General features: G+C 43.7%; 2 protein-coding genes across 5 annotated transcripts in view; one reads left to right on the forward strand and one right to left on the reverse strand.

The window, feature by feature from the left end:
- Positions 1-12,368, reverse strand: part of TLN2 (talin 2) — a 401,618-nt gene extending 389,250 nt beyond the window's left edge. For 3 of the 4 annotated variants that reach the window (XM_036440039.2, XM_036440034.2, XM_036439998.2), the window contains exon 1: positions 12,235-12,368. The gene's annotated coding sequence lies outside the window, so the exon portion shown is untranslated. Of the gene's footprint in view, positions 1-11,345; positions 11,367-12,234 lie in introns of those variants that run through there. The other variant, XM_045581937.1, reaches the window with a different exon arrangement.
- LOC123652495 overlaps positions 1-14,121 on the forward strand; it is a 36,298-nt gene extending 22,177 nt beyond the window's left edge. Inside the window, exons 4-5 of the mRNA XM_045582818.1 lie at positions 10,620-12,644; positions 13,882-14,121. Coding sequence (XP_045438774.1) covers positions 10,620-12,613 — 1,994 coding nt within the window. The 3' untranslated portion in view covers positions 12,614-12,644; positions 13,882-14,121. The remainder of the gene's footprint in view (positions 1-10,619; positions 12,645-13,881) is intronic.
- Positions 14,122-18,390: the final 4,269 nt, after the last annotated feature.

Below are 18,390 nucleotides of genomic sequence, written 5' to 3' on the forward strand. Positions count from 1 at the left end.
CGTATATGACTCTTCTCTACCCTGGCTACACATCAGAATTATACCTGGAAAACTTACCCATCGAGGCCCCGGGCCCACCCAAACCAACTAAATCAGAATCCCCAGGTGATCGATCACACTGTGCAGCCAGGATGCACAGCCTTCCAGAAGAGGCCTATCCCACGAGGCCCAGCTTAAGTGTGACCTCCTTCAGGAAACTTTCCCTCCATTGCACTTTCCATGCACTCCACTACAGGACCAGTTCTGCTTTGTTTATAACTTACATGGGTAATCATTAGAAAAGAATAAGACGCACTAAAGCTAAGTAGCTAAAGAAGAACAAGTACTTCTTTACTAGAGAATTTTGGAGTTAGGGGGTCCACTTGTACTACGGAGGGGAGCCTTTTAGGGAATATTGTGTTCATGAGCTTTGTGTCATCCAAGCTTCTCAAGGACGTCCATACAAGTGAGGGGCCCGAGGGAACCAAGTGCTCACGAGTCACTGATAAGCATTATTAGAAATGTGTTCCCTCTGGAGACACTGTAATAAAAACTTGTTGAAATTAATGGCTATTCACTTATCTCCTCCAAAAACAAACCAAAAAAAAAAAAAAATGTGCCAATGATCAGATTACAATGCAATTTAAACAACGTTTATCATATGCTCACCATTTTCTTCACAATATTTTTCAAAAGTAGCTAATTTTTTATTTTTAAAAAATCAGTGACATCAAGTCTTAAATGTATGATGAAAAGCAAACAAACAGAAATCAGAGAATCTCTAACAGTCCTCTCCACTTTCCCATGGAAATCCATTACAGAATACTTAAACAATATCCATGAATTTTGAATTTCACTGTTGATCAAACACATATGTCTATCTATAAAATCCCAGTAAGCCCTGGCTGGTTTGGCTCAATGGATAGAGCGTTGGCCTGCAGACTGAAGAGTCCCCAGTTTGATTGCAATCAGGGGCACATGTCCGGGTTGTGGGCTCAGTCCCCAGTGATGGGCGTGCAGGAAGCAGCCCATCAATGATTCTCTCTCGTTATTGCTGTTTCTGCCTCTCTTTCCCTCTCCCTTCCTCTCTGACACCAATAAAAATATATTAAAAAATAATAATAATAAAATACCAGTAAGTCCACAAACACCTACAACAGATACAGACAACAGTTATATATTATAACATAAACATTTATTTTTCCTCAGCTTGGTGAAATTGATAAAATTGAGCAATCTTGCTGTGATTGGCATTCTGACTTTCAGCCGTGATAGGGAAGAGCACTGGACTAGAACACAGATTCTGCAAAACAGAGGAAGCAGTTTCTCTAAACCAGTGGTTCTCAAAGTGTGGTCCCAGACCAGCAAGATCAGCATGACCTGAAAACTTACTAAAAATGCAAATTATCAGACCCTACCCAGAGGCTCTGAAACTCTGGCTAGAGGATCTGAGCTTTGACCAAGCCCTCAAAGGGGGCTCTGATGCCATCTAGCTTGTGAATCTCAGCCATGATCACGTGGTATGTACTTTTTAAAATACAGAGGGAGGATCCCCTGCTTTTGAAAGTTTGGTTTTAGTAGTGACTGCCAAGACTCATACATTTTACCAAGTTCCAAAAATCACCTTAGGAGGCAGGATTGAGAATGGTCCAGGTGGAGCCATCAGCTAAGCTTGGGACAGTGTGAAAAGAGACCTGGGTTCAAATGCCCCCAGTGCCATTAAATGGTGAAATGGACTTCTCCAGGGCTCAGATGGGAACGTGAGATGCTGCTACTGGTCAGACCTCTGCTCCAGGGACCACCATTGGTCTTCCCTCAGAGGAGGGTGAGGAGAGGCCGGCTAGAGCTTTTGTGATCTCTTGCGCTCACTACTCTCCTGGGGGGCTTGAGGTCAACAGCTTTTCCTGCAACCATTCTGAAAAAATTCACTAAAAGTTGGGAAACTCAGGATTTTAGAATATAATTAACTGAAAGTTTCCAAAGAGATTGTTTTTTTATTTTTTGCGCGCATCAGAGAAAGCAAGTGTGATACTGACCAGTTTTTGTTTCCAAAATGGTTCTATGAGTTACCTATTCATTACCCAAATAATATCTTAAAGTGTTTTCATGTAGAAAAGCCTGTATATTTGAACACATAAATCATTCATGGTGTAGATGGAGCAAATTAATCACCCCCACTCTCCACTGCTCATTTTAAACAATACTGTTTTGCATGTCCTTCCACATCTTTCTCCAAGGTCATACAAATAGGGCTGCTTCTTTTTATTTTTATTTTTATTTTTTTTATTTAAATATATTTTATTGATTTTGTACAGAGAGAAAGGGATAGAGATAGAGAGTTAGAAACATCGATGAGAGAGAGTCATCGATGAGAGAGAGTCATCGATCAGTTGCCTCCTGCACACCCCCCACCGGGGATATGCCCGCAACCAAGGTACATGCCCTTGACCGGAATCGAACCCGGGTCCCTTCAGTCCCCAAGCCGACACTCTATCCATTGAGCTAAACCGGTCCCAGCGGGGCTGCTTCTTTTTAAATCAGAAATAGGAACTACTATCTATGATTCTCTGCAACTCGATTTTATTTACATTTAGTATATTGTGAACACCCTTCACAAAGCAATCCATAGTATGGATGTAAAGGTATACCCTATTGTATTCATTCTACTGATTGATATTCATGTTGCTTCTGGTTTGTTTACCTGAGTAATCCTGCAATAAGCATCCTCACACACAGATCCTTATGTGCTGAATTTTTGTTTTTTGTGTTCTGCAAGACAGGACTCCAAACGTGGCATGCCTGTTCCAAACTTTCACAGAAACTGTCTATTTTCCTAAAGTCTGCAACAATTCATACGCCCACCAAGAGTCAGAGAGTTGCCCCCTTTTCCCCCTCATCCAACAGAGAATGCTACCAACCTTTAAAAAGTAGATCAATGTAGATCCAGAAAAGTAGTATCTCTATGTTTTTTCATTTGCATTTCCCAGACCATTATAGAAATTGAGAATCACACTTATCTAGAAGCATTTTTTTTTTGAAACTGCTCGTTCCCATCCTCTGATCATCTTTTTCTTGTGCTGTCCTTTAAGTGCTGTTTAACCACACACGCATCCCACCCCATCTATCGGATACATAAAGCACAAAGAACGCCGCTGCCTGAAAACTCAGGGTGAGGGCAGGAGATGTCTTCTTAGCATGAAGTCTATGGCAAGCCCTCAACAACAATTGCTGAATAAGTGGATGGCGGACAAGGAGAGTTTTGTTAAGACTGCAGTTAGATGAGTAAAGAGGAAGTACAAATATTCATTACTTGCTCTACTTATTCAGAACAGCATCACTTTGGCTGAAATTAAATTATTAGTCAAGAGAAAAGCAAAGCCTTGGTCCTGGCACTGATTCTGAAAATCCACTGCGTAATGGGTGGCAAACGAGCCCAGCCTTACATCAAACCTCAGAGTGACACATACATAAAGGCTCTTAAAACCAAAACATTTTGTACTCAGCCTTGTCCACCAGCTGTCATTCAAACGGCATCTGCCATTAAGCCTGGGGTTGTCAGGATGGCCAACGGACTGGAGAAGCCTCCTTTAAACATCTTGCTTCTTTTTTGTTTGTTTGTTTTTTATCTCCAGTCCACCCCCTCACCATATTTTCTTCTTTCCTTTCAAAATCTCTTGCTTATTGGGGAAGGAGATGTGGGGAGGGCCTGCAGGGCAAGTCTGACAGAGTTCAGATTTCTTAATTCTTTTAACTTTAGGCAAAACATCTGGTTATACCCACCATTTATCCCCATTATTTGTAATAGTTGTGTTTGGCTTATGTTTTAACTAGTCTCCTCATTAAGCATAAAAGTAATGGGATTAAAAAGTTCTGGGGGAAAGAACTGTAATTAAAAAGGCACCAGTAGGATATGTTACACTGTAATTCTGGCCCTGCTTATTAAGTTTTCTTTCTTGTCTTGGACATTTTTTTTTTGTACCAATAAAAATAACTTTGAATTATTTAACACTTTTTTAGTACTTCCTGTATTGGCCAAACACCACCCAAAATCTCCAAGCAAACATTATGACTCAAAAGTTCTGAAGCAATAATGTCACAGATCACAAGTTTTAGATACTGTCCCAAGAGTCTGGGCAAGCCACATGTACCACAACACACACCACACAGCCTGGTGAATTGGCAGGCAGCTCTCCAAAATGCACAGGGGTTTTCTAACCTTTTGAAGTTACAGAATCTTCTTAATAGGAAAACTAATGCAGGAACTTTGATCAAGCCATGAAGTTATAATAAGAATCAGGCAAGAGGCAAGAAAGCACAATTTATAACACTTTGTTAAGAAAGACAAAAAAATATTTCTATATCGGTTATAACATCTCTGTTCCAAAGGATCATAAGAGACCACTATGGACAATTACATACCAGTAAAGCATCACTTTGGCTGAAATTAAATTATTAGTTAAGAGAAAAACAAAGAAATAGATCAATTTCTAGAAACATATACCCTACCAAGACTGAATCATGATGAAAGAGAAAATCTGAACAGATTGATTACTAACAAAGAAACTGGATCAGTAATCAAAAACCTCCCCCAAAAAGTCCAGGACAAAACAGCTTCACTGATAAATTCTACCAAACATCCAAAGGAGAATTGATACCAATCCTTCCAAACTCTTCTAAACACATTTTATGAGGTCAGCATTACCCTGATACCCGAACCAGATAAGGATGTTACACACACACACACACACACACACACACACACAATCAATTACAGGCCAATCACTGATGAACACAGATGCAAAAGCCCTCAACAAAATATCAGGAAACCAAATTCAACATGTTAAAAGGATCACACACCATGATCAAATGGATTTTATTCTAGGGATACAGGATGGCTCAACATTCACAAATAAGTCAATGTGATACACCACATAACAAAATGATAAATATATGATCATCTTGATAGATACAAAAAGAAAGCAGTTGACAAAATTCAACTTCCATTTATGATTTTTTTTTAAAAACTCTCAACAGCCCAGCGTTTGTGTCGCAGGGATTGAGTGTTGAACCATGAACCAAGAAGTCACTGTTTGATTCCTGGTCAGGGCACATGCCTGGGTTTCAGGCTCAGTCCCCAGTACGGGGTGTGCAGGAGGCAGTCAACCAATGATTTTCTCTCATCACTGATGTTTCTGTCTCTCTCTCTCTCCCTCTCTCTTCCTCTCTCTGAAATCAATAAAAATATATATTTTTTAAAACTCTCAGCAATATAGGTATAGAGGGAATATACCTCAACATAATAAAGGCCATATATGATAAGCTCACAGCTAAGATCATACTCAATACTTTCAGCTTTTCCCATTGAGTATTAGGAACAAGACAGGGATATCTGCTTTCACCACATTATTCAACGTAGTTTTGGAAGTCCTAGCCATACCAATTAGTCAAGAAAACAAAATAAAAGGCATCCAAATTGGAATGAAAAAAAAGTAGAACTGACATTGTTTGCAGATGACAAAACTATAGAGAGAGAATCCTAAAGATTCCACCAAAAACTATTAGATCTGAAAAATTAACTCAATAAAGTAGCAAGATACAAAAATTAATATTCAGAAATTAGTTGCATTTTTATACATGAATAGAGAACTATCAGAGAGAGAAATTAAGGAATTATATATAGAGATTATATATATAATAATTATACTATATCAATTGCATTAAAAAAAAAAACATAAAATACTTAGAAATAAATTTAACCACAGAGGTAAAAAGCCTATAGCTTGAAAAACATTAGTATACTGAGGACAGAAAATGAAGAAGATACAGGTAAGTGGAGGGAGGCACTGTGCTCCTAGGTGGGAATAATTGTTGAAGAATCCATGCTGCCCAGGGCAACCTACAGGTTCAGGGCAATCCCTATCAGGGTACTCATAACATTTTTCATGGAACTAGAACAAATAACCCTAGGTTTATATGGAGCCACAAAAGACACAGAATGGCTACAACCACCTTGGGAGGGAAGAACAGAGTTGGAGGTGTCAAACTATATACTACAGGGCTATGGTGGTTGAGGCAGCATGGTACTGGCATGTAGACAGACTCATGGATCCATGGAACAGAACAGAGAATCCAGAAATGAATGCACGCCTCTAAGGTCAATTACACTATGACAAGGAGGCAGGAATATACAGTGAGGTAGAGATTATCTCTTCAATAAATACGTTGGGGAAACTGGATGGACACGAGTAGAGCAAAGCTAGGTCACTTTCCTGCATCATTTGCATGGGTAAAGTCAAGATGGATGAAAGACTTGGATATAGGACCCAAAGCCATTAAACTCCTGGAAGAAAACATGGGCAGCAGAATTTCTGACCTCCCCCTCAGTAATATTTTTTGGATGTAACTGCTCAGATAAGAGAAACAAAAGAAACAATAAACCAGTGGGACTAAGAAGTATTTACACAGCAAAGGAAACCTTCAACAAAACAAAAAGACAGCCTACTGAATGGGAGAAGATGCTCACTAATAATGCACCTGATATTCAGTCAATATCCAAAATTTGTAAGGAACTCATACAACTTAATACCAAAAAAAACACGAATGGGCAGAGAACCTGGATGGGCATTCCCCCATAGAAGACATGCAGATTGCCAACTGACAAATGAAAAGATGCTCAACAAAGCTGGTCATCGGGGAGATGCCAATTAAAAGCCATGGTAGGATGTGATCTCCAACGTTGTCAGAGTGGCTACCATCAACAAATCAACAGACAACAGGTGTTGGTGAGGATGTAGAGATGGCAGGATTGTAAGTGTATGTGGCCACTGTGAAGAACAGTATGGATGTTTCTCAGAGAGTTGAAAATAGAACTACCATATGATCCAGCAATTCCACTTCTGGGTATTTATCCGAAGAAACCCAAAACAGTAATTCAAGAAGACTTATGTACCCTCATGTACACTGCAGCATTATTTGCAATGGCCAAGATATAGAAGTGACTTGGATGTCCAATGACAGACAAGTGGGGAAAAAGATGTGCATATATCCAGTTGAAATATTTCTCAGCCACAAAAAAAATGATAAAATCTTGCCATTTGCAACAACACAGATGGACCCAGAAGGTATAATGCTAAGTGAAATGGGTCACACAAAGAAAGACAAATGCCATGACTTCACTTACATATGGAATCTAAAGAAGAAAATACACAAACTCACAGATACAGAGGACATGTTAATGGTTGCCAGAGGGAAGAGGTGGGGCAGGAATAGGTCAGGAAGAGGAAGGGATTGAGATGTCAAACCGCGTTGTAAGAGCAGTCATGGGGATAGAGTCAATAGAATCATGATAGCTATGTGTAGTGTCGGATACTAAACGTGTCAAGATGACCACTTCATTACAGAGGTCTGGTCACTATGTTGTACACTTAAAACTGACGTGGTATTGTGTCAGCTGTCACTGAAAATTATACACAATAAACTCTGGTGTATAAATACAGGGGTGGGCAAAAGTAGGTTAATAATAACAATAAATAATGCAATAACCAATAAACAATAACTCAAGAATGAGCTGTTTTGTGTGCTCACAACTGTAAACCTACCTTTCCCACCCCTAGATAGAGTGGGATTAATTTTCAGCCATAAAAAATTAAATATTGCCCTGGCCAGTGTGCTATGTGGTTAGAGCGTTGGCCCGCAGGTGGGAGGCAACTAGTCCATGTGTCTCTCTCACAGCAATGTTTCTCTTTCTCCCTCTCCTTCTTCCTCCCTTCCACTCTCTCTGAAAAGCAATGGGGAAAATATCCTCTGGTAAGGATTAACTCCACCAAAGGAAAAAAGGAAAGAAATCTTGTCATTTGTGACAACGTGGATGGACCTCGAGGGCATTATGCTTAATGAAATAAAACAGACAGATAAAGATAAATGCATAAATCTTTCTTATGTGTGAATTAAAAAAAAAAAATTGATGGTTGCAGGGGGTAAAGGTGGGTAGGATAAATCAGAGAACTTTCTTTTTTTAGTTTAAATAAATTGAATAAAGAATGTTAGTAGTGAAATATTACAGTAAAAAACTTGGGAATACAGATTAAAAAGTTTACAGTAGAATTATTTCAGCTTCACTGCAAAAATTTCTCCTTTTAAAGTTAATTTTTGTTATATAACTAGAGGCCCGGTGAAGAGGATTTGTGCACTGGTGGGGGGGATGTGGCCTGTGGGGATCAGCCTGCTGTGGGAGCACAGTTCATCCCAGTCAGAGGAGTGGCACTCCCACTGAGAGCGTGCTGACCACCAGGGGGCATCCCCCCCTTTGAGCATCCGCCCCCTGGTGGTCAGTGCTCGTCATAGCAACTGGTCAACCAGTCATTCTGGTCATTCTGCCGGTCTTCTATTATATAGGATATTTAACACATGTACAAGTGACATGCATGTAGCTATAAAACATAATGCTAAGTGTAGATGTATAGATTTTTTTTTTCTGTGCACAGTTGTTAAAAATTTATATTGTTTACCACCTGTAACCATCTTTGTTGTTGTTAATCCTCACCCAAGGATAGTTTTTTAAAAATATATTTTATTGATTTTTTACAGAGAGGAAGGGGGAGGGAGTTACAAACATCAATGAGAGAGAGACATCGATCAGCTGCCTCGTGCACACTCCCTACTGGGGATGTGCCCGCAACCAAGGTACATGCCCTTGACCTGAATCAACCCTGGGACCTTTCAGTCCACAGGCCTATGTCTATCCACTGAGCCAAACTGGTTTCAGCCCAAGGATAGTTTTGCTATTGATTTTTAGTCGGGGGGGGGGGACTTGAACCTGCAACCAAGGTGCATGCCCTTGACCAGAATCAAATGCAAGACCCTTCAGTCCAAGGGCTGACACTCAGCTGACACTGAGCTAAATGGGCAAGAGCCTATAACCATCTTTAACTGCTCTTGGGTACTAATGGTATGCTGAGGAGTGGAGGAGTGGGGGAATCACTATAATCTATAATAATAAAAGGGTACTATGCTAATTAGACCGGATGTCATTCCACATGTCCTTCCTGAGGAAGCCAGACCCGGTCCCAGGTGCCTGCGGGCGGCCCGAGGGAAGCCAGTCTAGGTCCCACGTGCTGGAGGGAAGCTGGTGTCAGCAGCTGGGGGAAGGAAGGCCTACTCTTGCATGAATTTTCGTGCATCGGGCCTTTAGTTTAGAAATATAAGTGAAACTGGACTCAAAATTAACACACACACACACACACACACACACACACACACAAACCCATACTTCTTTATAAAACGTGATTTCGCTTAAAAATACTCTAGGGAAGTGTTTGAAAAACCCTGAACACATAGTTTTAGCAGCAGGCGAATTAAAGACGCACACATATGAGCCTCTTCCTATAAGGAATATGCCCAGTACCCACACAACAGGGGCATCTAACCAAGCTCCCTTTCCCTGCAGAGGTACAAGTGCAACACCAATACCAACAAGAGCGGGCACAAAGGCAGAGGGAAACCAGTGACTCCCCCCGTCTGAGGAGCCCTGTGTTTCTGTGATTCAAGTGGGAACTTTACAAAAACGGATGAAGGCTTTCTGCAACCGATTTCTCTCCTTAAATTAGTACATGAATGCTAATTTTAGAGACATGCACCTTGGGCTGTGGTGCTTCCCACAATTCTAGGGCTCCATGAAAAGTCCAGCACCCAGGCAGGCGTGCTTTCTCTCTTAGGGCCACCTGTCACAGCCAGGACCTCGCCTGTTTTGTATGGACATCACGAGTCAGCAAGCCAGCAAGACCGCTGACATTCACAGTGGGGGCACTTAATGAAGTGAACAAGGAAGGAGCAGCCTGGTCCCTGACATCGAAGGGCACATCTCCCCGATAGAAGCTTCCCCACTCTCCTCCCATCTATTCCCATTCTGTGACCCCTGGAAGCCCCTAAAGTGCTGACAAGATCTCAAATACTACGGCAAAATTTCAGTAAGAAGACAAAGCTGGTTGGTTCGTTCCTCCATTCAGTTGATTGCTGGTCAGCAAACACACACTTCCCCTGCCCCTTCGCGAGGCAAAAGTCACAATCTATTTGAAAACAATCTATTTTAAAAGTAAAAATTTCCACGTGGCTCAGCGGTTGAGCATGACCCTATGAACCACGGGGTCACAGCTAAGATTACAGGTCAGGGCACATGCCCACGTTGTGGGTTCGTGGGATATGCAGGAGGCAGCCAAACAATGAATCTCCCTGATCATTGATGCTTCTCTCTCTCTCTCTCTCTCTCTCTCTCTCTCGCTCGCTCGCTCTCGCTCTCGCTCTCTCGCTCTCGCTCTCTCTCTCGCTCTCTGAAACCAATAAAATAAAATAAAAAAACTTTTTTTTTTTAAAGCAACGATTCCCCCCACACTCATTCCTGAGAAGTCACTAATTCCAAGCTCCAGAGGGGGGGGCAACAGCTCAGCACACCCAGGTACTATTAGACACCAAAGTGAGTGGGACTTCAGAGTGCCGGGCGCTTGTCCTTGGGGGATCCATTTCTCCAGGACCTCATCCCTCCCTCCTGTCTTCAGCCGAGTCTTGGACAACCAACGCCAGCACTCCAGCTCCCTCCTCCCTCATCTTCTGGAAATAACCCAGAGGTGAGTTTTCACAAGACACAGGGATCCTGCATCAACTCCCGTTTCCCAAGTCCCCTCGGCCAAAACCCAAGTTTCCGCAAGCGTCACCTGAAAACCCAACTTCTGGAAACGCCCCCTTACCTCGCCAGCGCAGGCCGGCAGCGCGGCCACCGCGGAGCAGCAGCCGCGGGCGCTCCCGCGGTCCCCGCCGCCGCAGCCTCCGAGGCGGCGGGAGGCTCCGGCTGCTCTGCGGCCGGGAGGACGGCCAGCCAGGCCCTGGGCCCTGCCCCGCGACCCGGGGAGCCTCTCCTCCCGCAGGCAGGCGGAGAGCTCCTCCCGCGCCCCGCCGTGCGCCCGGGCGAGCCCCGGCGCTGGGGGCACAGCTCCGCACCCCGCGCCCGGCCGGCCGGGGACGCCGCCAGGCGCACGGCTCCGGCGCAGCGCCCGGGTCGCGGGGCGGCGGAGAGGGGCGTGTTCCGGAGCCTCGGAGCCCGCACGCCGGGTGCCGGCGGGACCGGGGAAGGCGGCGAGCCGAGCGCGTGTCCCTGGCGGCGGCTCCGGGCCCTCCGTCCCCCGCGGCCGGCCTGGCAAGCGCTGCCGCCGCGCGCCCCTGCGGGGACCGCCGCCGCCGGGCTCGCCCTGCGCAGCCGCCTCCGCGCCGGCCTCGGAGCCAAACTTTCCTGGCGAAACCCGCTCGTGCGGGGACGCCGCGCTGTCCCCCGGGCCCCCAAAACGGTGCGCCCCCTCCCCTGCGCAGCCGAGACCCACTGAAAATATGGCGCCCTCGAACGCCGTTCCTCAGTGTCCTCCGGGAATCCCGAAATGCCCGGCTCCGGGACCCCGGCCCCCCCGCGGGCGCGGAATCTCAGCCCGTGCGGCCCCCGAAGGAGAGGGCGCCGCTCGTCCGGGGCGACACCGAGTCCGAATCCTGCTCCTCGCGCTCCAGGCGGGCGCTGCCCCCGTGCCCCGGCGGGCGAGCGACCAGCAGTTTGCTGGGGACGAAATTATTGCCAAGTAAAGGGGGGTCGTGGAACAGGCAGGTACAAGCGTCCGGGCTGGGGAAGGGGCTGGGCACCAGCCGGCTGCCTCTGCCCGGAGCCTGGCCGGAGACTTGTTTGCAAAGTGGCGCTGGAGTCGGGGCGGCCAGTGCTGGAATGAAGCCGTTCCGCCCGCGCCAACTCTCCTGGCACGGGGGCCCGGTCGGGGCCGAGGGGGACACTCCGGGCGGGCGAGGCCGCTATTTCCAAGCCCCGTTACCGGAAACCCAGCGGGAGCTCCGGAGGGGACCGGCTGCCCGCGGCCAGGAATCCGCTCTGGGGCGCCGGCTGCGCGAGGCTTGTTGGCAAACCCGCTGCGCCCGGGTCGAGTGCCGTGAAAAACATACATGTGCAGTAGGCAGGTGCATTGATTTTATTTTATTTTTTATTTTCCTGCAGAAAGCCTTCCTTACAGCATCCCATCTGGGAGGTGTGCGGTTTTTTGTTTTTGTTTTGTTTTTTTTTCCTGCACTGGCATCACTCACGAGATTGCAAAAGGAAGAGGGGGAAAAAAACCACCCACATTTTCCTTCTGTCGGGAGGGAAAAGACACGAGAAAATTCATGCAACGTGCATGCAGCTGGAGGAGGAGGGAAACCCGAGGGAGCCGTGCGCCTTACCGGGGGATGCATTTACTGTCTCATTGCAGAGCGCCTGCCCGGGAGTGCAGCCGGCGTCCCCCCCGCGCGCCCGGCGACCGCTCCGCTCCCGCCGCCGCCTCAGCCCCAGCCGCCGCCGCTGGCTCCGGGCGCGGAACGAGAGCCGAGGGCGAGCGCGAGCGCACGGCCCGCGAGCGCGGGGAGGGAGGGCAGGAAGCGCGTCATCACTCGGGGACGGCGCGGCCCCGCGAGGCTCCGCACGGCTCCGGTCCAGACGCGGCGCCCGGCGGGGCCGGTGCGGGGGCTCCGGCGTCTCTGCCTGCGGCCGGCGCTGGAGGGTCCGCGGGGGGAAGGCGACGCGCCGGCCGAGCTGTCTCGGGAAGAGGGGCGCGCAGGGTGACCCCGGCTCCCCAGATTTGGACCTCTGCTGTGTAAGGGAGATCGGGGTGGGGTGGGGGAGAGTGGCATCTTTGGGAATGGGGCCCCTGGGCCCGCAGAAGCGTCTCCCCACCACTGCCCAGGTCCCCGAGAAAGTGTGGGAGTCGGTTCCCGGGGGATGACCCTGCGGGCTGTTCTGCAAAGGGAACTGGCGCAGGTGCTCGGCCTCTGCACGTGTTGGACACGCAGACCCTGAGACTCTGCTGCTGGCCAGTGGTCACTTCTTAGGTCTTTTTGAGAACAGTCATCAGGAAATGATGCAAGATGACCTGGAGCGAGATGAAGGTTAAGTGGGGCGAGGAAACGAATCACAAAACACTATAGGATTCCGATTTAAAAACGTATGTGGAGGCAGAAAAGAGATGGACAGATAAACACCAAGATGTTAACTAGGTCTCTCAGTGATTGGTGGAATTGTTGATTGAATTTTCTTTCTCTGCTTAGTTCTAAGTTACTGATTTTTCGGTAAGAAACACATTATTTTTGTAATTTCAAAAAAGTTTTAAATAAGCAAAGGTCTGGCTTTTTTTTTTTTTTCCCCTTAATGACAGTACAAAAGGACCAAAATAGAAATAGGTAGCAAATCTCTCCAGTTACTCATAAATTAAACTACTTCAACTTTTTGATGTTTAACAGAGCACGAAACTACTGTTGCTCTCTGAATGAGAGAGTGAGTTGGTTTTGTAAATTGAAACTATCTTAAAGAAGCCCATTGGGACATTGAATAAGACTGGAGCTTCTGTAAGAACAATAACAAGTCTTTGTCCAAGCTGATGAACTTGGTTTTAGAATGGTCACAGAGATCTTTATAACCTTAGAGTACAACTTTGTTACTTATAGTAGAGAATAAACTCTATAAATCAAAAAGCAGTCAGAAAACCAATTAGTTGGCAACTTGAGAAAGTCCTCAAAGTTACAGGGTATAGACTGTTTCTAATTGTACAGATAGAATGTTTCTGCTCACCACAGCTTTTTCAACATTTACCAGTCTAACAGAATAACTGGTGGTGGCAGCAAGCCACCTCAGGATGGTTAAGTAAATGTTTGATTACTGTAAGAGATAGATAATAAACTCATTAAATTATGCCACCTAACTTATCCCTTGGTTTACTGACAAAGAGGAACCATATTGTTGTGTTACGCATGCCAGGTTTGCATCAAAAGAAGCTTATCAAAATAGAAAAGACTTTGCAAAATAATTTTTCTCTTCCTTTAGTCCTGGCTGGATAGGGCCCAATGGCTTCCCATCAAGCATCTCAAAAATCAGTTCTTTTCCCCAAACACTGGATTTCAGGATTTTTCCTCAATTAATTCAACCTTCTCAAAGTATCCCCATGATCTTCCACAGCCTGCCAATGTGTGTTGTTTAATGATAGATGGTAAGTCCCATGACAGCAAGGACCTTATCTGCATCTTCCTGCCTACATGAGTGGCACATAGCTGGTCTCAATAAATATTCATTTCATGAAAGTAGCATATTTGTTTCTTATTTACTTTGCTAGCTTCTAAGATATTTAAAAAGTTCTTTCTCCTAATAGACTGTCAGCAAAATTCTGGGATGATATGAGCTTGTAGGGTTAGAGCAGTGGTCGGCAAACTCATTAGTCAACAGAACCAAATATCAACTGTACAACAATTGAAATTTCTTTTGAGAGCCAAAAACCGATTTCTGCGCATGGGCCATAAAGTTTCAATCACACTATGTGCTCGCCTGCACATGGTATTTTGTGGAAGAGCCACACTCGGGGACAAAGAGCCGCATGTGGCTCGAGAGCCCCAGGTTGCCGACCACTGGGTTAGAGCATTGGTTTCATCTAGTAACTTACTCTTTTCCAAACCCTAAAACAAGCAGAAGTGCAAAGTGCAAGTGTCTGTGTGTCTGAATTGCTAATCTAATTAGCACTATTTTTGGTTCTCTTCACATCAGTTAAACGTTTCCCTCAGTGAGAAAGAATATTAATCCTAGAACTTTTTGCTTTGGTCCTGACCTCTAACCAACTGACTTTGGACATTTAACTTATTTTTATCATTCCTCCGTTACTGTAACCTCTTATGACCCGAAAGCCATTTACTATTTCTTTAGAAAAACCAATTCTAACTAGTCTATTGCATAGCAGTTTATTTTTCAACAATTTTCCAGTAGATGTAAAATTGCTTTTACCAGTAACCAGTAAGTGCTCTGAAAACGAGACTCCTCCCTGAGGTCTGAAAAAATATTTCTAATTTTAGAGTTGGCTATTAGTCCTCTCTCTCTCTCTGTAGTAGTCACAGTGACCATAGTTTACTGTAGACCAGCAAAAAAATCTGTAAAACTCATTCCATCTAATCAATTTACCAAGCCTTCAGACTGTCCTCTTCCTGCCAAGAAGATCATCAGGAACTGGAAAAAAATCACCACATTCTGTGTGAATAAAGAGGGCAGCATTTGGGGGAGTAAACCATTATAAATACATCTAGAACTAAAATCCATTTTCTTCCACAAGCTAGAGCTATAAATACCAGACCAGGTGTTGATTGGTGCCGGAGAGCCAGATGATATGCAGTTGCTCCCCTTCCCCCACTGCACTGTTAGTCTTAACCTCCTGACTTCCTGTGTGCATATATAAAATTTGCTGGAGGATCAGCTGTGGGAAGTAACAAAACAATATGAATTAAGGCTCTTTAAAGGATTTAAGGTGAGAAAATAGTAGTTTATTGATTTGGACAACATTGGGTCTTAGCAGAGATAAGACTTAAATTAAGAGAGCAGACCAAGGATAGATGACCTAAGTTAATAAGCTAACCTAATGGTAACTTATACTTGTGGAGTATAGTGACCCTTTATCTGGGCTAAATCTTCTCAGTTATACCTGAGTTAGTTTTTTGGTTTTTGTTTTTTTAATATACTTTATTGATTTTTTTACAGAGAGGAAGGGAGAGAGAGAGAGAAACATCAACCAGCTGCCTCCTACCGGGGATATGCCCGCAACCAATGTACATGCCCTTGACCGGAATCGAACCTGGGACCTTTCAGTCCACAGACCGACGCTCTACCACTGAGCCAAACTGGTTTCGGCTATTTGTGGAGTATAAATAAGCAAAGGAAAAAATAAGGAAAGGAGGACTAAAAGATAATATTGTTTCAGATTTATACTTTCCCCGAGGCAATCATTGCTTTCAAATCATTGCTTGCAACATAAATCAGATAACTGCCTTACCTTAAGTCTTACTATGATTTCCCTTTGTGATAGCAGTATATACCTGAGCAAATCCAACTGTGTCCATATTGAAGGGAAAAAAGAAATTCTACCAAATATTTGTTCCACGTTTGTTTATAAGATCATACTCTGTGTGGTGTTGAGATATCTTCTCGTGGTTCTTTTAATACAATACACCAACAGTTTATGACATTATCCCCCTCTCAGAATTTTGTCCACTCCCTGGAAAAAGATGGATGTGGGAACCACATTTTCTACAAATTGCCTATACTCAGAACCAAGATGAAAGCAAGATACTCAGGCTTCTTATTACCATTTGACATCTCTAGCTTTACAGAAACCTCTCCAATTTTTTTTAAATTACAAGTTCTAGGAGAGAATATTACCTGATAATTATAGAGGGAATATTATCAGAGTTTCAGTGCAGCATGTAATTAAGTTACTTTCATTTTATTTGAAAGGCAGATATTTGACATTTTGCAAGGATTAATATATTTTGGGTTTTTTTTTAAATATTTTTATTGATTTTTTAGAGAGAGGAAGGGAGAGGAATAGGAAAAGGAAACATGGATGAAGGAGAAACATTGATACACTGTGTCTTGCACACCCACTGGTAATTGGGTCCCAAACTGGGCATGTGCCCAAACCCAGAATCCACCATGACCTGTTTCATGAGTGGATGCTTAACCATTGGCCCACAATGGCTGGGCTATATTTTAGGTTTTTAGCTTTCTCTAAGCATGGGGTCTCACTTCATTCCTGACTATTCAGGATGGAATGATAGATGCAGACTTAAATGTCTTTTTTAAGAGAAGGTTGCTGACATGGAATTAGGAAACGATTGTTATTTTTGTACCCAACACAGGACATGCTTGAGATTAATTTTTCTATTGTATATAAAACACTATGGAAGGTTCTTGAAATGTCTGAAGAAACATGCAGTCTGGAAGAGCACCAATAATTATGCTAAATTGGACTCATCTTTAATCCAAGTCACATGGTTAGTATAAACAATGTGAAGTAAGATGTTTCTCGTTTGGTCACTTATTGATTTGAGAAGAGGTTATTAACTGGTTAAAAATGTTTTTGAAATGTTTTTATTGTGTATCATCAAAATTCTTAATAGATATGAAACTTTTAAGTCTCTTTAGTCATTTGCCATCTTAAAAAATTGTTATATAGATAAGCATCTTTTCTTAAATCGTCTGTAACAGCAAAGTATTATAGAAAGTCTTATACTAAAAAATTTTTGGTTAAATATGGGGTCATAGTAAATTGCCCCTCTATCATTAAAATATGTTGAATAAGATTGACTTCGTTGATTCTGGAGATGTATTTACTAGAGGCCTGATGCATGAAATTCGTGCAAGAGTAGGCCTTCCTTTCCCTGGCTGCTGGCACCAGGACACTGGCTTCCCTCTAGAACCTGGGACCCGGGCTTCCCTCACAGCTGGCTTCGTCCAGAAGGTCATCCGGAAGGATGTCTGGTCTAATTAGCATTTTATGCTTTTATTATTATAGATAGGTGCCAGAAAACTCTTCAAACAATTTCTCTAGGCTAAGACCCACTTTAAAACTAATATATCTATTGTCTTGTATAAAATATTCTAAATCTATCTCAAATGGAATAAATATACTAAACAAATAAGATGATTAGCTCATATTTGTCAGTAAGTGTGTTTATTACATAATTAAAAGTGATGAACTGAAATATAGTGAGTATTGATAGAAATTACATGAATATATTTGTTTTAACTTAAGAGAGAAAAGTAACGACTTACATCAAAAACAAAATAAATAAATCCCACACAACTTACTTGCCTATTTCTTTAAATCAATTTTTAAAATATTTATTGGGTTGATGCCAGCTCTCGTTAGGAACAAAACACTCTTGCTCCCAGCTGTGCGGAATCCTACTGAATAAATTACAGCCCTTGCCTTTCAGGAGGGTTGGAAAGATTAGAGAGGCCACACCTGATATTCAAATTGATTCTGTTGATAAGAGGTCTTTAAAGGTCTTCTTTCATCTAGTCCCTTCCCTCAGAATTATAAGCTTCAGAGGTTTAGAAAACCCAAAGGAAAAGGTTCTTCCTGACCAAGACCAGGCACAGTGGAATAGCTGTGGACCTGGTAGCCCTCTGTCCTGTTGCTCAAACCAGCCCAAAACAGGTGTCTTAGGGTGGCCTGGAACCTTTAAGGTCAATGACGGTGCAGGATTTCTAGTGAACTGCCTCGTACAGTATCTGTCTCACCATTTTGAATATATTTTGACTCCTTGCCAAACCCATCTCCTGGAGCTCCATCAGTTTAGGAAGTTTTGATTGTCCTCAGTTTGTGATTCCATTGAGATTTGCCAAACTTTGGTCATTATAACAGCATGCTATCTTTATTTTGAGAAACAGAATTCTCATCATTAGAGCCACTTTTCAAAGACTGTAAGGTTGGCATGATACAGTGCTTTGTCAAAAGGTAAGTTAGAGGGGAGCTTGAAAGGGAAGGAAAAAGAAGAAAATATCCATTCAAATGATTTGTAGTGCATCCG

The sequence above is a fragment of the Pipistrellus kuhlii genome, unplaced genomic scaffold (genome assembly GCF_014108245.1).
Source record: "Pipistrellus kuhlii isolate mPipKuh1 unplaced genomic scaffold, mPipKuh1.p scaffold_m20_p_1, whole genome shotgun sequence".
Lineage (NCBI taxonomy): Eukaryota > Metazoa > Chordata > Mammalia > Chiroptera > Vespertilionidae > Pipistrellus > Pipistrellus kuhlii.